General features: G+C 39.9%; 9 protein-coding genes across 9 annotated transcripts; 5 read left to right on the top strand and 4 right to left on the bottom strand.

The window, feature by feature from the left end:
- Positions 1-21: 21 nt before the first annotated feature.
- On the top strand, positions 22-1,290 carry RPC53 (DNA-directed RNA polymerase III subunit C53; the record flags this gene model as incomplete). Its single annotated transcript, XM_056232232.1, has 1 exon — positions 22-1,290. The coding sequence occupies one exon, from the start codon at positions 22-24 to the stop codon at positions 1,288-1,290; it is 1,269 nt and encodes a 422-aa protein (XP_056086531.1).
- A 305-nt stretch (positions 1,291-1,595) lies between these two features.
- On the top strand, positions 1,596-4,595 carry ATG9 (autophagy protein ATG9; the record flags this gene model as incomplete). Its single annotated transcript, XM_056232233.1, has 1 exon — positions 1,596-4,595. The coding sequence occupies one exon, from the start codon at positions 1,596-1,598 to the stop codon at positions 4,593-4,595; it is 3,000 nt and encodes a 999-aa protein (XP_056086532.1).
- A 215-nt stretch (positions 4,596-4,810) lies between these two features.
- On the bottom strand, positions 4,811-7,243 carry NOP14 (snoRNA-binding rRNA-processing protein NOP14; the record flags this gene model as incomplete). The annotated part of the gene is made up of 1 exon (XM_056232234.1): positions 4,811-7,243. One exon carries the CDS (start codon positions 7,241-7,243, stop codon positions 4,811-4,813), a length of 2,433 nt encoding a protein of 810 aa, XP_056086533.1.
- A 367-nt stretch (positions 7,244-7,610) lies between these two features.
- Positions 7,611-8,948, top strand: RPN5 (proteasome regulatory particle lid subunit RPN5; the record flags this gene model as incomplete). Its single annotated transcript, XM_056232235.1, has 1 exon — positions 7,611-8,948. The coding sequence occupies one exon, from the start codon at positions 7,611-7,613 to the stop codon at positions 8,946-8,948; it is 1,338 nt and encodes a 445-aa protein (XP_056086534.1).
- A 485-nt stretch (positions 8,949-9,433) lies between these two features.
- On the top strand, positions 9,434-10,903 carry LDB17 (Ldb17p; the record flags this gene model as incomplete). Its single annotated transcript, XM_056232236.1, has 1 exon — positions 9,434-10,903. One exon carries the CDS (start codon positions 9,434-9,436, stop codon positions 10,901-10,903), a length of 1,470 nt encoding a protein of 489 aa, XP_056086535.1.
- A 335-nt stretch (positions 10,904-11,238) lies between these two features.
- COP1 (coatomer subunit alpha) lies at positions 11,239-14,844 on the bottom strand (the record flags this gene model as incomplete). The annotated part of the gene is made up of 1 exon (XM_056232237.1): positions 11,239-14,844. One exon carries the CDS (start codon positions 14,842-14,844, stop codon positions 11,239-11,241), a length of 3,606 nt encoding a protein of 1,201 aa, XP_056086536.1.
- Positions 14,845-15,365: 521 nt separating this feature from the next.
- Positions 15,366-16,436, bottom strand: SKDI04G1000 (uncharacterized protein; the record flags this gene model as incomplete). The annotated part of the gene is made up of 1 exon (XM_056232238.1): positions 15,366-16,436. The coding sequence occupies one exon, from the start codon at positions 16,434-16,436 to the stop codon at positions 15,366-15,368; it is 1,071 nt and encodes a 356-aa protein (XP_056086537.1).
- Positions 16,437-16,701: 265 nt separating this feature from the next.
- On the top strand, positions 16,702-18,288 carry CCT4 (chaperonin-containing T-complex subunit CCT4; the record flags this gene model as incomplete). The annotated part of the gene is made up of 1 exon (XM_056232239.1): positions 16,702-18,288. One exon carries the CDS (start codon positions 16,702-16,704, stop codon positions 18,286-18,288), a length of 1,587 nt encoding a protein of 528 aa, XP_056086538.1.
- A 150-nt stretch (positions 18,289-18,438) lies between these two features.
- CRD1 (cardiolipin synthase) lies at positions 18,439-19,281 on the bottom strand (the record flags this gene model as incomplete). Its single annotated transcript, XM_056232241.1, has 1 exon — positions 18,439-19,281. One exon carries the CDS (start codon positions 19,279-19,281, stop codon positions 18,439-18,441), a length of 843 nt encoding a protein of 280 aa, XP_056086539.1.
- Between the last annotated feature and the right edge of the window lie 305 nt (positions 19,282-19,586).

Here is a 19,586-nt window from a genome sequence, read left to right on the forward strand (position 1 = left end):
CGAAATATTACTCATTGAAGCATGAGCAGTAATAAGGGCAATGGGCGCTTGCCATCGTTAAAAGATTCTTCACCTAATGGAGGATCTGCGAAGCCTTCGTTGAAGTTTAAGCCAAAAGCTGTTGCGAGAAAATCTAAGGAAGAGAGAGAAGCAGCTGCATCCAAGGTGAAGCTGGAGGAGGACTCCAAAAGAGGCAATGACATGAAAAACTTCAATAACAATAAGAATAAAAGAGTAAACGGCACTAGTGGGCAACAAAGACGAATGCCCAAGTACTTGAACAATACGCATGTTATTTCCAGTGGTCCCTTGGCTGCCGGCAACTTTGTTAGTGAGAGAGGTGATCTCAGGAGGGGTTTCATCAAGTCAGAAGGCAGCGGATCATCTCTAGTGCAAAGAGGCTTACAAACCATTGACAATGGCGCTGAAAGCTCTGATGATGAGGCAGAAAAGGACGGTAATGAGGGCGTAGCGTCCAAGTCTAAGAAGAAATTTAATATGGGAAGAGAGTTTGACGCTAACAATCTCATAGAAGACGAGGACGAGGGCGAAAATGGAAAAAGCAGTGACGTAGATATGAATGATGAGGCATGGGGATCCAAACAAATTGAACAATTATTCCCCGTAAGGCCCGTTCGTGTAAGACACGAGGACGTTGAAAATGTCAAAAGAGAAATACAAGAAGCTCTTTCCGAGAAGCCAACTCGCGAACCTACGCCTAGTGTGAAGACGGAACCTGCTGAAACTGAATTACAATCGTATTTAGAAGAGAGAGAGAGGCAGACCAAAGAGAAACTCGGAGATCTTGCATTACAAAAGGAGTTTCAGTCTGTTGATGAGAAGGAGGTCGCTGCTGAATTAGAGCTATTAAAGGCGGATCATCAACACATACTAAGGAAGTTAAAGAATATGAATAATAAGCCTGAAAGGTTCATGGTCTTCCAATTGCCCGCCAGACTGCCATCTTTTGAAAAACCAGCCGTGAAGGAGGAGGAAGGCGAAGTAGAAACGCAAACCAGCGACTCTGCGAAGAAGAAAAAGACCACCAAGAAAAAGAACACCAAAGATGTCATACCCATCGAAGAGCTGGCTGGTAATGTTGGCTCCATAAGAGTTCATAAATCGGGCAAGCTCTCTGTGAAAATTGGGAATGTGGTCATGGATATCGGCAAAGGTGCCGAAACCACATTCTTACAAGACGTCATAGCATTGAGTATCGCTGACGATGCATCGTCAGCTGAACTTTTGGGCCGTGTGGAAGGTAAAATAGTAGTCACACCAAAAATCTAATCCCACGTCCACACTTGCGAGTATATAATAATCGTATACAGTCATATGTAGTCCAAACGACTCATACCAATCAATGCATTTGCAATTCAAAGTGTTTTCATATCACTGACAATTGGCTTCTTCTGTATCTTTCATTATAATCGTTGGATTATGCAACTTTTGTTACCCAGTCCCGGAGCTTAGGGGAGCCACACTTTAAACAAAGAGGAAGCGCCATAACTAATGCAAAATAATAAGGAAAGATACTTTGATAAGAAGATGTTTTAGTTCGGTTGAAGGTGATCAAAATACGTAAATATTGGGATATGGAGAGAGATGAATATCAGCAACCTAACTCCCATGGGAAGAATACTTTTCTATCGCGAATATTTGGTTTACAGTCGGATGAAGTTAGCCCTTCTTTTAACAGCCAAGAGATGAGCAATTTCCCCATACCGGACATAGAAAGAGGTTCATCTTTGTTACATTCTTCAACTGGTAGCCAGGAAGATCGGGACGAGAATGATTTACGTGTTCCTGAGTCCGACCAAGGCTCCAGCACGGAAGAAGAAGACGAAGAAGAGGAGGATGTTCAAGCGTATGCACCGCAGATTACTGATAAACTAGAGAGCATCCACCAGTTAAGTGTTGGAACGAGTGAGAAGAATGCATTTGGAACGGAAGAGAATGGTCTAGAGAGGCTCGCAGAGGGCTCCACTGATGATTCTGTGCCAAAAGTCGGACAGCTTTCGTCAGACGAAGAGGATAATGAGTTCATAAATAATGATGGATTTGAGGATGATACTCCCCTCTTTCAAAAGGGCAACATGCGAAAGTTCGACTCTAAAAAGAGCAATTCTGTCGAAGAAAATCAACGGCCTTTGTTCTTCAGGCATATCCTACAGAACAACTATCCTCAGCGTAATACTAAAAAGTTATTCACCTCGTCGAAAACTTCTCACTACGATAAGGGCAAGAATTTGGATAGTGCTTCTGGTAATATTAGCAGGAATAAGAAGGATAGTGCCAAGTATTTTGGTGGTACCTCGCAAGCCCGGTTTGCTGGCTCGTCATCAAATCATACAAATCGGTTCACGAAGTTGTTCCCGCTGCGAAAGCCAAATTTGTTAAACAACATATCTGTTTTGAATAATACCCCTGAAGATAGAATTAATACCTTGAGTGTGAAAGAGCGGGCTCTTTGGAAGTGGGCAAACGTAGAAAACCTCGATATGTTTCTGCAAGATGTTTACAATTATTATTTGGGAAATGGGTTCTATTGCATCATACTGGAAAAAATACTGAACATAGGTACTTTGCTTTTCGTTGTTTTTATTTCCACATACATGGGTCATTGCATTGATTATTCTAAATTGCCGGCAAGTCATCAGATCTCAGACATCATTATTGACAACTGTTATTCCACTAATATAACAGGATTTACAAAATTTCTTCTTTGGATGTTTTATTTTTTTGTAATTCTCAAGATTGTCCAGCTATACTTCGATGTCCAAAAATTATTAGAATTGCAAAACTTTTACAAGTACCTTTTAAACATATCGGATGATGAACTTCAAACTTTGCCCTGGCAAAATGTAATACAGCAGCTAATGTATCTAAAAGATCAGAATGCAATGACGGCAAATGTTGTCGAAGTTAAAGCTAAGAATAGAATTGATGCGCATGATGTGGCCAATAGGATCATGAGAAGAGAAAATTACCTCATAGCACTTTACAATAGTGATATTCTGGATCTGTCCTTGCCGATACCATTATTTAGAACCAACGTTTTGACCAAAACATTAGAATGGAATATTAACTTATGCGTCATGGGTTTTGTGTTCAATGAATCTGGTTTTATAAAGCAAAGTGTCTTAAAACCTTCTCAAAGAGAATTTACAAGGGAAGAATTGCAAAAAAGGTTTATGTTAGCGGGATTTCTTAATATTATACTGGCACCATTTCTGGTTACATATTTCGTTTTGCTTTATTTTTTCAGATATTTCAATGAGTACAAGACATCGCCTGGCTCCATTGGTGCTCGCCAATATACACCGATTGCAGAATGGAAATTTCGTGAATACAATGAGCTTTACCATATTTTTAAGAAAAGAATGAGCTTGAGCACGACATTGGCCAACAAATACGTCGATCAATTCCCGAAGGAAAAGACAAATCTATTTTTGAAGTTTGTTTCTTTTATCAGTGGGTCATTCGTGGCAATTCTAGCTTTTCTTACCGTGTTTGATCCAGAGAACTTTTTGAATTTCGAAATTACTTCAGATAGGCCCGTCATTTTTTACATTACTATATTGGGTGCTATATGGTCCGTGAGTAGAAATACAATAACCCAAGAGTATCATGTTTTTGATCCAGAAGAGACACTTAAGGAGCTGTATGAATATACCCACTACCTGCCAAAAGAATGGGAAGGACGATATCACAAAGAGGAAATCAAATTACAGTTCTGTAAATTATACAACTTGAGGATTGTAATTCTTCTGCGTGAGCTCACCAGTTTGATGATAACGCCGTTCGTGCTATGGTTTTCATTACCTTCTTCAGCTGGTAAAATTGTTGATTTCTTTAGAGAAAATTCTGAATATGTGGATGGATTGGGCTACGTTTGTAAGTATGCCATGTTCAACGTGAAAGACCTTGGCAGTAAAGATACTGGAAGAAGTGAAGAAAATGACTTGACCAAGACGACGGCTATGAATGGAAACAAGACATTCAACAGTAAGCGGAAGAGGAAAGTGACCACCGAAGACCATGGCGATAAAGATATGGCAAATAATAAAATGTTACAATCATATGTGTATTTTATGGACGATTATTCCAACAGTGAAAACTTGACCGGAAAATACCAGTTGCCTATTAAAAGGGCTTATCAAAATGCTGAAGGCGACTCCTCCCTCAATAATAAATACTCCTGGAGGAAACAATTCCAGCCAGGTCAAAAGCCAGAGATATTTAGGATAGGTAGGCATGCGTTGGGCCCCAACCACTATATTTCTCCTGCAATATACTCTACAAAGAATCCCGAGAAGACTTGGAACAGTAATAATAATAATGATAATAATAACAATAATGATAGCGGTACCAATGCCGCTGCTAGAAACGATATCAATAATAATAACAATAATAATGGACATGAATACAACCTCACAGAATCATTCCTGGATTCGGGCGCATTTCCTCATTGTGATGGAATAAACCAGGATAGTGTGCTAAACTCGCCTAATAACGGTAATGGCATACTCAATAGAGGTGGTGTTCTGGGACTTGTCAAAGAATATTATAAGAAGTCTGATGTTGGAAGATGAGGCAATTGAGTAGCGTATGCCATTGAATTTAACTATATATAACATTTCCCTTTTTTGATTTACTTAGATGCATATATAATTCAATTTTTACTAATTAGGTGTACTACGGGAATAATAGAGTGTATCCTCTATTAAGAGACAAGGGACCTTTATAAATGATACAGTAATGCTTTGAACCCTAAAGAGATAAAAATGATCTATGCATTAAAATTCGGTTACTTTTTTCCACCACGTAATTTTCTTTCCCTTTCATATTTGTTCTTTTCGGCACCTTCTTCGGTATTGATAGTATTAACAATATGAGCCATCTTCGCATGGTATTTACTGCTTTCCTTGTTCTTTTCTTCGATTCTTTGTCTAGCCTCGAATCTAGCATCTTTACGAATCTCTTTCATAGTGAATTTGCGTTCCTTTTTCAATTGGGCCTTCATCTTGTTAATTTCGCTTCTTGTTCTATCAGGATCATAAGATTTTTTATCAGGATTGAAGTTTTCTTCGTATTTAGGCGCATGTGTAGGTATGGAAACAGGCTTGTGGTTTTGTAGAGTTAATGGAATGTGTTCAGTAAATTTTAAAAGCTTCTCAATTTTGTTCAAAATACCACTTGGTTTTACGAAATGAGAATACCTTGAAACATATGCATTTAATAATTTCTGAATAGGTGAAATAATCTCTTCGAAGGCTGGCAATTCTTTCCACACAGTAGAGATGGCTACATCTAGTGATTCCATAATATTTAGTAATAAGGAAATTATTTGGTCCACTGATTGCGGTTCTTTATTCATTGTTGATAAGGTATGCAATGGAATAATAGCTGACCTTTTTTTAGAAAAGTCAACATCCATTGGAAGACCCAGCTCGTAGGAATCCAATCTGATATTCTCAAAATCTAATGGTATCTCTTGATATTTTTTTTTGACAATAAAAGTGAGTAAAATTTTCTGGAAAAAGTAGACCATTTCAGGTATATATCTTTTGGAGATGCGTTGATATTGTAAAATAATTCTTACCAAAATTGCACCAAATGCAATTCTCTTTAATGAATTAAATTTGATTTGTTCTAAGTATTGACTCATCAAAATCAATGCGGGAGTTATTACCAAATGATATTGGTCTGAGGTGGAGAATAAAGTACCAACGATGGAGAAGAAAACCAAATCACCATTTGATAGAGCATCGAAATAGTCTCTTTTATAACGTGCCTGCATTTCATTTATGTATTCTCTACATTCTTCAGAAAGCTCTTTATTATATTTCTCTGAAAGGGTCTTCAAAATCGAGATTAACGTATTTTGAGTATCCTTAAAAACTTGAATGTTTTTAGAATATTCTTGGTTGCTTAGGAAAATAACATGTCTTAGCAAAACTGCAGTAAATTTTCCCAGTCTTTCCTTGTTACCTTCAGCCAATTTTGGTTGATATGTTTTAATGATATTTTTGACGATTCTGGGATGGTCAGCTAGATTCAACTTGTGCACTTGTCTCAGTAGTAGATCATGTGTCTCAGGGCATGAAATGGAGATGTTCTTTTCCTTCAAGACTTGAGAAAACTTTGTATCCTGATCCTTCTCTTCCAAGTTGATATCGTCATCAGAATTGGCAATACCATCATCCTCATCCTCATAGTCATCCTCATTCTCCCAGAATCCATTATCCAAGTCTTCTACGCCCTTTTCCTCTCCTTCCTCTAGTTCAATCATCCCATTCATACGATCAAGACGATGTTGCTCCAACTCACGTTTTTTCTCTTCAGCTTCAGCATTTTTCTCTTCTTCAGTCTTTGTTCTGTCAGTGGGGGCAGCTCTCCTGTCCTGTTGTAATTCCCTTACTTTGACATCATATTCCTTATCTATATCGGTTTTAGGCTCCATCGCATTCTTCTTCGGTTGCGTCGTCATCAATTCAGACATGATATCTTCGAAATTATCGTCCAGATCGTCTATTTGGCCTTCCAGTATCCCCTGAGCCTTTTGCCTTTCCTGTTTATAGAACTTTGATTTGGCAATGACCTCATTCATGACCTCAGCTTTGGTTTTTTTCCTTTGAGGTTGGAGCTGTCCAGCATCATTTTCATGAACTCGTTTGGAAGTTAAAAAATCATCTTCATCATTGCCTAACTCATCTTCCAAAGATAACGATTGTCCCAAATGTGTAAGATCATCTCCAAACATATCTTCATTTTCTTCGTCATCTTCAAGATTGAATAAATTTGCATTTCTCTTAGATTGACTTTGTCTCTCTCTGGTGAAACGTTCCAACATTTTTTCCTCCTCGGTCAGTAATTTGTCTCTCTCACCAAATCTCTTATCAATCACACCACCACGCTTATTTTTTATCATATTTCTTGCCTCAAACGCACGTTTTCTTTGTTCTTCACCTATCTGTTTGGAGATACCAGGCTTACCCACTGCAATACGATCAGCGCTTTTAGAAGGCGGGCCATCTCTCCTCTTATTTCTAGTAGCCTTTACTTCAAAGGGATTGAATTCTTCTCTAATTTCAGCAATAGCCTTTTTCTTCTCTTCACGGTCATACTCCTTTGCTTGTCTTTTCGGATTCTTTTTACTCTTGCCTCTGACATTTGTTTGACCTGTAAGCCCGCGAGCCTTTAAGGCAGCCTTCAAATTCTTTAGTTGTGAACCGGCCATGTATCTGATCTGTCCTTTTATCTGTATCTCAACCACACTGGCACTACTAACAATGAATACGAAAATTCAATTCTCTCTTTCAACTTGCTCATCCCAATACCATTATTATTCTTCTTATTCTTCCTGATAATTCTAAAATTTTTCACTCATTCTATACGGCTCATCGCTAAAATGTTACCCGTCGTTCTGAATATAATTCCTTTCAGCTTTTCGGTGGCAAAATGCAAAGGGGAACTTAATGAACAGCCATAACAGGAAGCTACTACAGAAAAGACTATCAAAACCGTAAAGAGTGGGAAAAGATTGTTGGGTTGACTGCAATTCGAGTTACTACAGTGTATACTACTGTGAAATAAATTCTTAAACAATGTCAAGAGACGCTCCAATCAAGGCCGACAAGGATTATAGTCAAATTTTAAAGGAAGAGCTTCCTAAAATTGATTCAATCGCTCAAAATGATTACGGCTCTGCTCTAGACCAATTGTTGGTCTTAGAAAAGAAGACAAGACAAGCTTCAGATTTGGTCTCCTCGAAGGAAGTCCTGTCCAAGATTGTGGATCTGTTAGCATCACAAAATAAGTGGGACGATTTAAATGAACAATTGACTTTATTGTCGAAGAAACACGGTCAACTAAAACTTTCTATCCAGTACATGATACAGAGGATTATGGAATTCCTGAAAAGCTCGAAAACTCTAGATTTGGACATGAGAATCAAGGTCATTGAAACCATTAGAGTCGTTACGGAAAATAAGATATTTGTGGAAGTTGAAAGAGCTAGAGTTACCAAAGATCTGGTGGAAATCAAAAGGAAAGATGGCAAGATTGAAGAAGCCGCCGACATCTTGTGCGAACTACAGGTCGAGACTTATGGTTCAATGGATATGTCTGAAAAGATTCAGTTTATATTAGAGCAAATGGAATTGAGCATACTAAAGGGTGACTATTCTCAAGCCACAGTGCTCTCAAGAAAAATTCTAAAGAAAACTTTCAAAAACCCTAAATATGAATCTTTGAAACTGGAATATTATAATCTTTTGGTGAAGATTAGTTTGCACAAGAAGGAGTATCTAGAAGTTGCACAGTATTTGCAAGAAATTTACCAAACAGACGTTATCAAATCAGATGAGGCAAGATGGAAACCCGTTTTATCTCATATAGTGTATTTTTTGGTTCTTTCACCTTACGGCAATTTACAGAATGATTTGATTCACAAAATTCAAAACGATAACAACCTGAAAAAACTGGAAAGCCAAGAATCTTTAGTGAAATTGTTTACCACACATGAGTTGATGAGATGGCCAATCGTTCAGAAAACTTATGAGCCTGTTTTGAATAATGATGATTTGGCATTTGGGGGAGAAGCTAACAAGCATCACTGGGAAGATTTACAAAAAAGAGTCATTGAGCACAATCTGAGAGTCATTTCCGAATACTACTCCAGAATTACTTTATTAAGATTAAATGAACTGCTGGATCTGACAGAGACCCAGACTGAAACCTACATTAGTGATTTGGTTAATCAAGGCATCATATACGCAAAAGTTAATAGACCTGCCAAAATCGTCAATTTTGAAAAATCCAAAAATTCAAGTCAACTATTGAACGAATGGTCGAATAATGTTGATGAATTACTAGAACATATAGAAACAATAGGCCATTTGATTACAAAAGAGGAAATTATGCATGGTTTGCAAGCCAAATGAAGAGGTCTTCGAGCAAGTGTCAGTCTGTCCTAAAGCCTAACAGATATGTGTATTTAGGTACGTGTAGTAGAAATATCTAATCATATATATATAACCCAAATGGAAAAGGTCGCGTATTATATTGGTTTTCTATTTACTTGCCTTTTTAAATGTAAGGTGATAATGGTTATTTTCAGTTTTTTGGATTTTTTCAGGGGAAATAAGACACCCAAGAAAAGGCCTGAAAAACTGAAAATTTAAAGTATTCACCGGGGTATTTAAAAAACGGTTAATGATAACAGGCAAGAAGAATCGATCTACCTTTCACTCCCACAATAGAGACGCTTGTACGATTTCTTGCTACTTTTTACGCGCTAATCATTGAAAGAGCACGATACTTTCATATCAAGTAAAAGCAAGAATTGGATTTAATATTTTTTTTTCGAATAATTTATGTCACTTTAATCTCCACTCTCTTTCGAACAATCTTCCTTTTCGCTTGACTCATGATACTAGATCCATTATCTCCAAATATTGAAAATCATACCCAAGATGAAATAATTGAGTTTTGGGAAAAAGCTGAATCCATTGCTAACATACCAAAAGATAACTTACATGAGTTCCAAGTTAACTCAAACCTGGTTGCCTACGTAAAGTTTGCTACTGATTCCTATAAAGTTTTTATCAATACTGATCGTGATCTCTATCGGATGTCGCTAATTTTATTGGAATCGCCTTTATTCGAATTTAAGAAAGAGTTTTGCCTGAGCAAATTGCAGTCAATGCTTAATATAGATCTTCTGGAAATGAATATGAAGTTTATCATTGTTTACATTCTTCTCTGTGAGGCGAAAAAAAATGTTCATTCCTTAGAAATTATGCTTGAATTCCAGGGGTTTAACGTATTCTATAATACTCTGTACACTCAGTTTGCCTATTTGAGCAAATACGGAAAAGAAAAGGCAATTGCTTACAAACAACGGTATCCCTCTGGCATCTCTGCCACAGCTACAACTTCAGATAATTTGAATAGGAGTTTGACTGACATTGATTTGGCTATAATAGATGAAATGAAACAAATCTCCACTGTTTTAATGGATTTGTTATTTCAAATCTTGAAATACTGTAAATGCGTGATTGCTAATCTCCAAATTGTCGACGATTTTTTTGTTTACTTTTTGATGAAGTCAATAAGATCAGACACTATGGATGATATGTTCAACAATGCACAGTTTAAGTTGCTGTTGGCTTTTAATGAACAATATATGATGTTTACTAAAGAGTACGATATTGAAAACAAAGTTTACAAGTACCTGATTAATGGGGCGGTTTCGAAATGCTTCACTGAGTTGTTGCTACTAAAATTCAATAGAGTATCTGACCCTCCTTTACAAATCATGATGTGCAAAATTATATATCTAGTCTTGACACCAAGAGGCGATTATGTCCCAACAAATTTCTTTTATACCAATGATCTAAATGTCCTTATTGATGTATTGATAAGAGAGCTCCAAAATATTAGTGAAAATGAAGAGATATTGAGAAATACCCTTTTAAGGGTTTTGCTACCCTTACTAAAGCACACACAATTATCCAAGACACATTATAGAAAGGATGATTTGAATAAATTGCTAAAGTATTTGTCAACTTTAGATAACATATGTGCTGACAGCCCGGTGTTACATGAACACCAGGTCACGGTGAACTTATCACAAAAATGTCTTCAACAAATTCCTTGGTTAGAGGCATCGTCAGCGTCCCCAGATGAAAGTTCATCAGCCTCTAGTAGTACAACTAGTAGAAACTCCAGCATAGTCAACTTTGGGAGTTCAGATAGTCAAAATTTCTTGGCTCGTAAAGGCCATCTTTATAGTAATCGTGAATTAGATGTTTCTGCAGAATCTTTGACTAAAAGAAAGGCCAGAGCCCCACCTCCGCCTCCACCCCCATCAAGAAAGTATGAAACTTCGAAATAAGTGAAATATTTTTTTTCTTGCATTAAGACCTTTATTTCGACCATTTCTCCATCCCCTCATGGTAGTATCTAATGACACATTGTACTTTAATAAAATCTTAATTATAGAGATCACACCCTTGACTAATTTTGAAGATAAATGGTAGGCATAGCTTTACATATATATTACTTGTTATAATAGAGAGGTTTTTTTTTATATTGGAACTTGTATATAATTATTCATTATGTAATTATATTTGTTTTTACCATCATATTGTTCAGATTAAAAAGGACTTGTCACATGAAATTTGGTAGGGTAAAATACAAACGAAACAAAATCAACAGTTAAAATTGTATTTATACACGTATTCTTAGTCCAGAAGCAGGGGCACCAATCTTAGAAATCATAGCAATTCTATCTATTTTATCCTTTTCCGTGATGACATATTTACTACCAGTTAATGGATCTGAAACAGAAGGTGTGTCTTCATAGATTGGTTTGTAAGTAGCTGCACAAATATCAAACTTGGCGTAGGGATCGAAGTCGATTGGAATTGCATCGCTAGCCATAGAATCGGCTTTGCTTTTGATTTTACGAGCTTGATCTGCACGAGGACCAGATGAGATGATTTTTAGAAATTCACCTGCGAAATATGACGCCTGTAAGAAATTTTTGTGCTTGAAATGTTGTGACATAGCCACTTGCAGGGCATTGGTACGATGAATTGGTGATAATTTGGCCTTTGTAAAGTATGCGGCCAGCTCAAGCATGCGTACGATGTTTCCTTCTTTTAATGAACGACGTTCCAATTCAATGGATAAACCTAATATATACTCTCTAGCAGTTTCTAATACCTTACGAGCCAATTTTTCATCTTCTGAGTCATCGACCATCAATAACGTGATACGGTAGATGGCTTCTCTGAAGCATTCAATCGCGACGTCCAACTTGTTCAATTTAAAGTTTTTGTAACCATCGTTCATTTTCTCGTTAATAATATCGAGACCGGGAACGTATGGTAGAATTCGGTTTTCACTTACCGTGTCATCATATGCTCTGATATATCCTAATTGAGCAGGGAGTTCGCAGGGTGTACTAGGCATGTATGTTCTGCAACCCTCGTATATGTTGATAAAATATTTCTTCAACGGTTCAAACTCGACAACACCCACCTGTTTCTTCAAAGCTTGAGCAGCGGCGTCAAAGGCACCAGCAGCAACTAAGACAGCAGGGAGCTTGGAGTTTTTGATCCAGATGGCTGTTTCAGCTTCTTGTGCTGGGGAGGAGACTTCACCTTCTTCGACTTCTTCAGGTAACACTTCTCCCACATCCAAATCTTCATCGCCCAAATCCCAGGCGCCTTCGTCCTCACCAATATCCATGTCATTGAAGCTTTCTTCGGCAAGTGGTTCTTCTATTTCTTGAGCGGCATGTTCTTCTGGAACATCATCTTCTATATTTAAATCATCAATTTGACCTAAAACAGCCTTTTCAAAATAAGATAATTCAGCCTCTTTTAGTGGCCATTTTTCAAGTGGTTCCGATATCACCGGTTTTTGAACGAAATTTGAAGCATTAATTTGATCTGGCAAAGTGACATCTTGCTCATCAATTTCTGCTTGCTTCAGAAACGCTGAAGCTGCTGTGTCGTCTCCGTTAGCCTTTGCTACAGCATAAGCTAACGGTAAAGAGGCGGCCTCAGCAAAAATATTGGACCTTTCCTTGGTGGAATTGTTGTAGAAAGTGTTTAATAACATACTTCCGAAATCTTCACGGTTTTGAGCAATACTTTGCATTTTAGACAGTTTGCTAATGTCACCAGTGACCAAATACAGGAAGGATAGCTTATCAAAGGAATGTTGGGTTTGGTAAATCATTTCTGCTAAGCCAGTATTACCTTGAGCCAATGCTTCTTGGTTTAATCTTTCCCAAGCAGCAGAATCGTTTAGTTTTTTGGCCTCACCTAGGGCAACATTCAAATTACCATATTCCAAAGCCAAATCGAAACGAATATGTGGATCTTGGACGAACTGTAAGGCAATCTCTGGATAACCTGATTTCTGTAAATAGGAGATGATGTTTTGACCTACTAAGTTAGAGTTCTTTATTAGACGTAAAACTTCTGGAAAGTTTTGATTGACTAAGGCCTTTTTGAAACGGTATTCTGTTGGGTCGATGGTTAGAATTTCAATCTCACCATCACGATTTAAACAGTAAACTAATTTTCCTTGAACCTTTGTGATATACAGGGTCTTTTCCAAAGTCTTGATAATACCCCTATCACCGTTCAATAGCGAATATCTAATGTGATTCAAAGTTGAGTAAATCAAAACACCAGTTTCATCCCAGGCAGCACTTTTGATCCTAATTGTTTCATGCATGGAGTTAATCAGCTCTAACCTTTTGGTAGCAAGAGTTATGGTATGCTTGCTCATTAATGCAACATATTGACCGTCTTGGGACCAAGAAACGTACTTGACGTTCTTAACAGCTAATTGAGTAACCCTTTTGCCCTGCTGAACATCGAAAAGAACAACTTCTCGAGGATGTATGACCAAAACAGATCCGGGGCCGGCAGCTACAATAGTTCTTACCGTTTCCTCCACTTTAATGTTTCTAGTGATTTTATTTTCCAAGGAACGGACTTCCACAGATTCAGAGTTCTTGTTGTAAATAACAAATCTATTACGGCCAACAAAAGTGGCAAAGGTACCTGTATCTTGGGTGACGTTTGTTGGTTCGACTGCACCCACAGGCTCTTTTGGTAGAATCACGAGAGCAAATTTGCCATTTGCCTCATTAACCAAAATGGAGTGTTGAGAGGGGTTGTATGATATACTTCTGAACGCATCCCAAGGTTGGCCAATGCCCTTTAACGAGGCGTAAGGTAATGAAGCGACTCTTTTTTGATAATTGAAACTTTGAATTTGCTTTTCCGCATTGACGAAAAACAATTGGTTTTGATGGATAAAACTGCATGGTCTTTCACGGTCTAATTTGAAAACCATGATACCAGAATCGTGAGCCGCACCAAATAAATTGATATGAGGATGAGCTGCAATCAACCAAAATCTATCGTTCTCTCTCTTGAATTGTTTTACTGGGGTTCTCTTGTCGAGGTCCCAAACTCTTAGGGTTTTATCTTCCCCAACAGAAATAATTAAGTTTTGATGCGGGTGGAAAATGACACTATCCACATTATTGGTATGACCTCTACAAGTGTCAACTTCCCAAGCCTTGGTGGCGCTCATTCTCCATAACTTAACTTGACGATCATCACTGGCGGAGACGATCAATGGTAAAGTCGGGTGGAATGAGGCCCAGTTGACACCTCTTGTGTGGCCTTCTAGAATGAACTTCACCACGCAGTCGCCAAGAGAGCCGTCCAACAGGTTTTGTTGGGCATTCATTTGCTCCTCGAATGAGTTGGTACCAGGGGCAGAATGTCTTTTTCTTAAACCAGAGATATCCCAAATTCTGATGGTCTCATCCAAAGAGGCGGAAACGATCAGATCATCAGTAGGATGAAATTGAGCGCACATGACAAAATGATTGTGGCCAGTCAAACAAGCAATTTCTTTACGGTTTTGCCAGTTCCAAATTCTTATGGTCTGGTCATCAGAGGCGGATATGATCCAGGGCAATTCACGGTGGAAAAACACGGTACGAACATAATCCAAATGCCCGCTTAAAGTATACAAGCATTTGTTGGTGTCCAAAGACCAGACTTTGATGGTGTAGTCGTCACCTGCAGAGACAAAAATAGGTTGGGTTGGATGGAAATCTAGCCCACGGACCGGACCTTCGTGGTCTTCAAATCTGTGAAGCAGCGTTCCCATTCTGTAATCCCATAATTGGATGGTGGAGGAGAACAAAGCCACCAAGACCCAAGGTCTGGAAGGGTGGAAGGCAATGCCCTTGGCCCTGGTGGACTTTGATTCGAATTTAGTTAACATCTTCATCTTGTTCCGGAAGTGAAATGAACAGAGACACTAGCAGAAAGAAAAGTTTTTGATCTTGATTTCAGCTCAGTAAACCACGAATTGGTAGAGAATGGGCGTGATCTTGTTTTCACTCAAAGGTATAAAGGGAAGACAGAAACTAAAGGAAAAAGCTTTATATCTCAAGCAAAGTAAAGAAAGGGGGCGGGGGTGGGATACGATGTGCTTGGAAAATCGTGCTATTTTGCCAATTATACAGTTTACCTAATCGCAATGCCTCTTGAAACAAGTCTATGGTCCCTGTGCGTTGCCGAATCCAGGCTCAATCGCTGCGGTCTCGAAGACGGATCTGTTATTTATGTGAGTTGGCATTTTGTCGATTTCGTTTCGTGTTGTCGAAATTTTCGGTCGCTCTATACGTCGTATAAAGAATAAGAAAACAAGAATAGTAGTATGATGAGTACGCATCAAGATCAGTCTTACGTGCGTGTTCGAGGCATATATAACTATACGCTTGCTGACGAGGTAGGCTGTGATCGAGTCTACTCGTCCACAAGACGCGCAGTCTTTTCGTCGAACTTTATCAGGCCCTTCTGTTCCTTCAGCCTGGCCTGCACTAGCACAAGCAGATTGTAAAGCACGGAAAGAGTGGGCGTCGGGACGCCATTTCCCCTAGCGATTCTTATGGGGTTTCCCAGAATCACTTCTAGCTCCATCAGCTGGGACTTGTCGCGGTCCACGCACATGGATGGCTTGAACACTTTGTTTCTGGTAATCTCCGTGAACATCGTTATGAACTCCTCCTCGATGACGATGCCCTCGCTTGCTGCAATGGCAACGATCTCCCTCATGGCAGGATGGAACACCTCGATCTCCGTGCTCTTCCTGTCGACGCCGAACTCTAGGCAACGGGGAACATCCAGCCCGACAAGTGCCGTGGCCGTGTTGATTGCAGCATTGTAGACCAGCTTCTTCCATCGCGAGTAGCGGACCCTGGGATCAAATTCCGCAAAGTTGCGTCCCTCGTTGCTGTACATCCTGACGAACTCGTTGGCAGCCTGGATGGCAGCGCCGTCCTGCGGGTCAAACGCCCCACAGTACAAGTGGTCCTGGCCGATCTGGCTGATGCGGCCGGTCCCAACCTTGGTGGACCCCACCAGTTGGATCCCAGAAAGCACCGTATACTGGTACTCGTCCCGGGGGAATTCTTCCCAAATCTCCTTCTCGATGTTGATGCCGTTCTGCACCAGCAAAACGTGCGTGGTCAATTGTGACCCGTACAGCCTCTTGTTCTGATCGAGCACGGGTCTGATGATGCTGGACACTCTGGCATCAGCAGGCCCGTCTGCGATGTTCTTTGTAGTCACAACGACGTAGTTGTACCCCTTGTTGTTTGCATCCGCAGCAGCCTCTTTCACAGTTCTGTAGATATGGTGGGGCCTCCACCCTTCCAGTTGGCCATAGTCGCACGATTCGATCGTGTAACCATGCTCCGACACCTTATCGTAATCTGACCTCACCACCAGGGAAACATCACTCTCTCGCTTCAACCATAACGAAAGCGCAGTAATGACTCCAACGCCCCCTGCACCAATAACCAGTACTCTAGACATTCTCAGCGACAGCGTATGCCTACCTGTATCGACAATCCGGCGCTGCAGAAAGCCTCTGTTTATATCTACATGAGGCTATATAATTCGGTATTACTGTCACTCGCCACGGAGCACCTGAAATTTTTTCTTTCGTTTCGCCACCAAAGAAAGGCTAACTGAATACAGTTCAAGAGGTTGATATGATATAACAGTGAGTGTGAAGATTGCAGATTCTGAATTGGAGGGGAGGCAAGTGTGCGGAACAGTAAAAGGAAAGTATAGAACGATGTCTGCTAAGGTCCCATCCAACGCTACGTTCAAGAACAAGGAGAAGCCCCAAGAAGTCCGCAAGGCCAACATCATTGCTGCGCGTTCTGTGGCCGATGCCATCCGTACTTCACTGGGCCCTAAGGGCATGGACAAAATGATCAAGACCTCTCGTGGAGAGATCATTATCTCCAATGACGGTCACACAATTTTGAAGCAGATGGCTATATTGCATCCGGTGGCCAGGATGCTGGTGGAAGTGTCTGCCGCGCAGGACTCTGAGGCCGGCGATGGTACTACATCCGTGGTGATCTTGACCGGTGCTCTCTTGGGTGCTGCAGAGAGACTGCTGAACAAGGGTATCCATCCAACCATCATTGCGGAGTCCTTCCAGAGGGCTGCGAAGAGGTCTGTGGATATTCTTTTGGAAATGTGCCATAGAATCTCGTTGGGCGATAGAGAGCAGTTGGTTCGTGCCGCATCCACATCTTTGAGTTCCAAGATCGTGTCACAATACTCCTCGTTTTTGGCGCCGCTGGCAGTGGACTCTGTTTTAAATATTTGCGATGAAGACTCCAAGAACGTGGACCTGAATGATATTAGACTGGTCAAGAAGGTCGGTGGTACCATCGATGATACAGAAATGATAGACGGTGTGGTCTTGACGCAAACAGCAATCAAATCTGCTGGCGGTCCGACAAGAAAGGAAAAGGCGAAGATCGGGTTGATTCAGTTTCAAATATCTCCACCAAAGCCAGACACGGAAAACAACATCATTGTTAATGACTACAGACAAATGGATAAGATTCTCAAGGAGGAAAGAGCGTATCTGCTAAACATCTGTAAAAAAATCAAAAAGGCCAAGTGTAACGTATTGTTGATTCAGAAGTCCATCTTGAGAGATGCCGTGAACGATTTGGCTCTTCATTTCCTGTCGAAGTTGAATATAATGGTGGTGAAGGACATCGAAAGGGAGGAAATCGAATTTTTGTCCAAGGGTCTGGGCTGTAAACCAATTGCCGATTTAGAGTTGTTCACAGAGGATAGATTGGGTTCCGCTGATTTAGTTGAAGAGATTGACAGCGATGGTTCCAAGATTGTTAAAGTAATCGGTATAAGAAACAACAACGCAAGACCAACCGTTTCTGTTGTCATCCGTGGTGCCAATAACATGATCATTGATGAAACCGAACGTTCTCTGCACGATGCATTATGTGTTATCCGTTGTTTAGTCAAGGAAAGAGGTTTAATCGCCGGTGGTGGCGCCCCTGAAATTGAAATTTCCCGTAGGTTAAGTAAAGAGGCAAGAGCTATGGAAGGTGTACAGGCTTTTATCTGGCAAGAATTTGCCTCTGCCTTGGAGGTCATTCCAACGACCTTGGCTGAAAATGCTGGTTTGAACAGTATCAAGGTTGTTACGGAACTGCGTTCCAAACACGAAAATGGTGAATTGAACGACGGTATCTCTGTTAGACGATCAGGCACCACGAACACTTATGAGGAACACATTTTACAACCTGTGCTTGTCAGTACTAGCGCGATCACTTTGGCCTCCGAATGCGTCAAATCAATCCTGCGTATTGATGATATTGCATTCAGCCGTTAATAAAGGTCGTATCAAATATCCATATGCTTATGCATATGTGTATATATTTGTATGTTGATATAGTGTACTTTTTCCATCAAACAAAAAAACTCAAAAACATTTAAAATAAAAATATAAACTAACGTTCGCGAGAAACATCATCTATATATATTACTTCAAAAGCTTGAAAGCATTTCTGTTTAAAGCGTAGCATGCCCCACTCGTGATTGTAGTAGTGACGGTTATATACCCTAAATAACTAAAGATCTTTTGAAAGAGCTCTTTTCTATCCTCGAAGACCTCATCCGTTTCGTCCTCGCTCTCTTGCTTCTCATACAAAAGCAGCAATACACCGGATCCAAGGTATATCATTTGGAGAAAAGTGTTCCATTTTGATAGTTGGGAAGGTCTAACTTCAGCGCTTGGATAGTGAACAATATCCCAATATGAACTCCATGCCACACGACCGGGATACTTCAATTTCAAAGTGCTATATCGTATAAACAAAGCCCCTATCGCTAGCAACACATCCCTCCCCAAAATGATTCCTGCAATGGACACTGGTATGATCTGAGGGCCTGAAGGTACGGATAGTGCTAAGGTCGTGGTGATCATGAGTAGTTTGTCTGCAAGTGGGTCCAATATGGTCCCCGCAACTGTTTTGAGGCCGTACCTTCTTGCTATGTACCCATCCATAAAATCAGTGATGCTGGAGAATGCAAACAGACCTAATGCTGAGGTCAAATTGTTCGTTATAATGAATATGCCAATGAAAGGCGTGCATGCTATTCGAGATAAAGTCAAAATGTTGGGCACGTTGAGTAGGCCATTCTTATTTTTGGAAGGCTCGATTGGAGCCGTGGCCAATCCCCTCTTAAACCGCTCTTTAAAGAGACTGTATTTTAGTTGAGGTCCTGCCTGAAAATGTCCGGTCAACCCAGATAATATGTAATAGGATGGCCTTCTCGGTATAGTTTTCAGAATCGATGCGGAGCGTGAATAAATTGGCAACATCTGCCTCGTTTAGTGAAATATAAATGATTAAACTATGCTGCTGCTGGGTGCGTCTTTCTTTCGAACCGTGTTCTTCCTGCACTCCCAATCATGCTGTTATATGCTTCCAATTAAGAGGATGGCTTCATGAATCGAACTTTTTCATGCTACAGCCTCGGAAATAGTCACCGCGCTATGATTCGAAATGTCACAGTGATTTGTTGACTCTAAGGATAATGCTTCAACATCTAGTAAAAGATAATGCGGAGCTACAGAAATCTGCTCACTTACTGAAATAGTTCCCTTTGCTGAAGTATTGATCAAAC

Source organism: Saccharomyces kudriavzevii (genome assembly GCF_947243775.1).
Source record: "Saccharomyces kudriavzevii IFO 1802 strain IFO1802 genome assembly, chromosome: 4".
Taxonomy (NCBI): Eukaryota; Fungi; Ascomycota; class Saccharomycetes; order Saccharomycetales; family Saccharomycetaceae; genus Saccharomyces; species Saccharomyces kudriavzevii.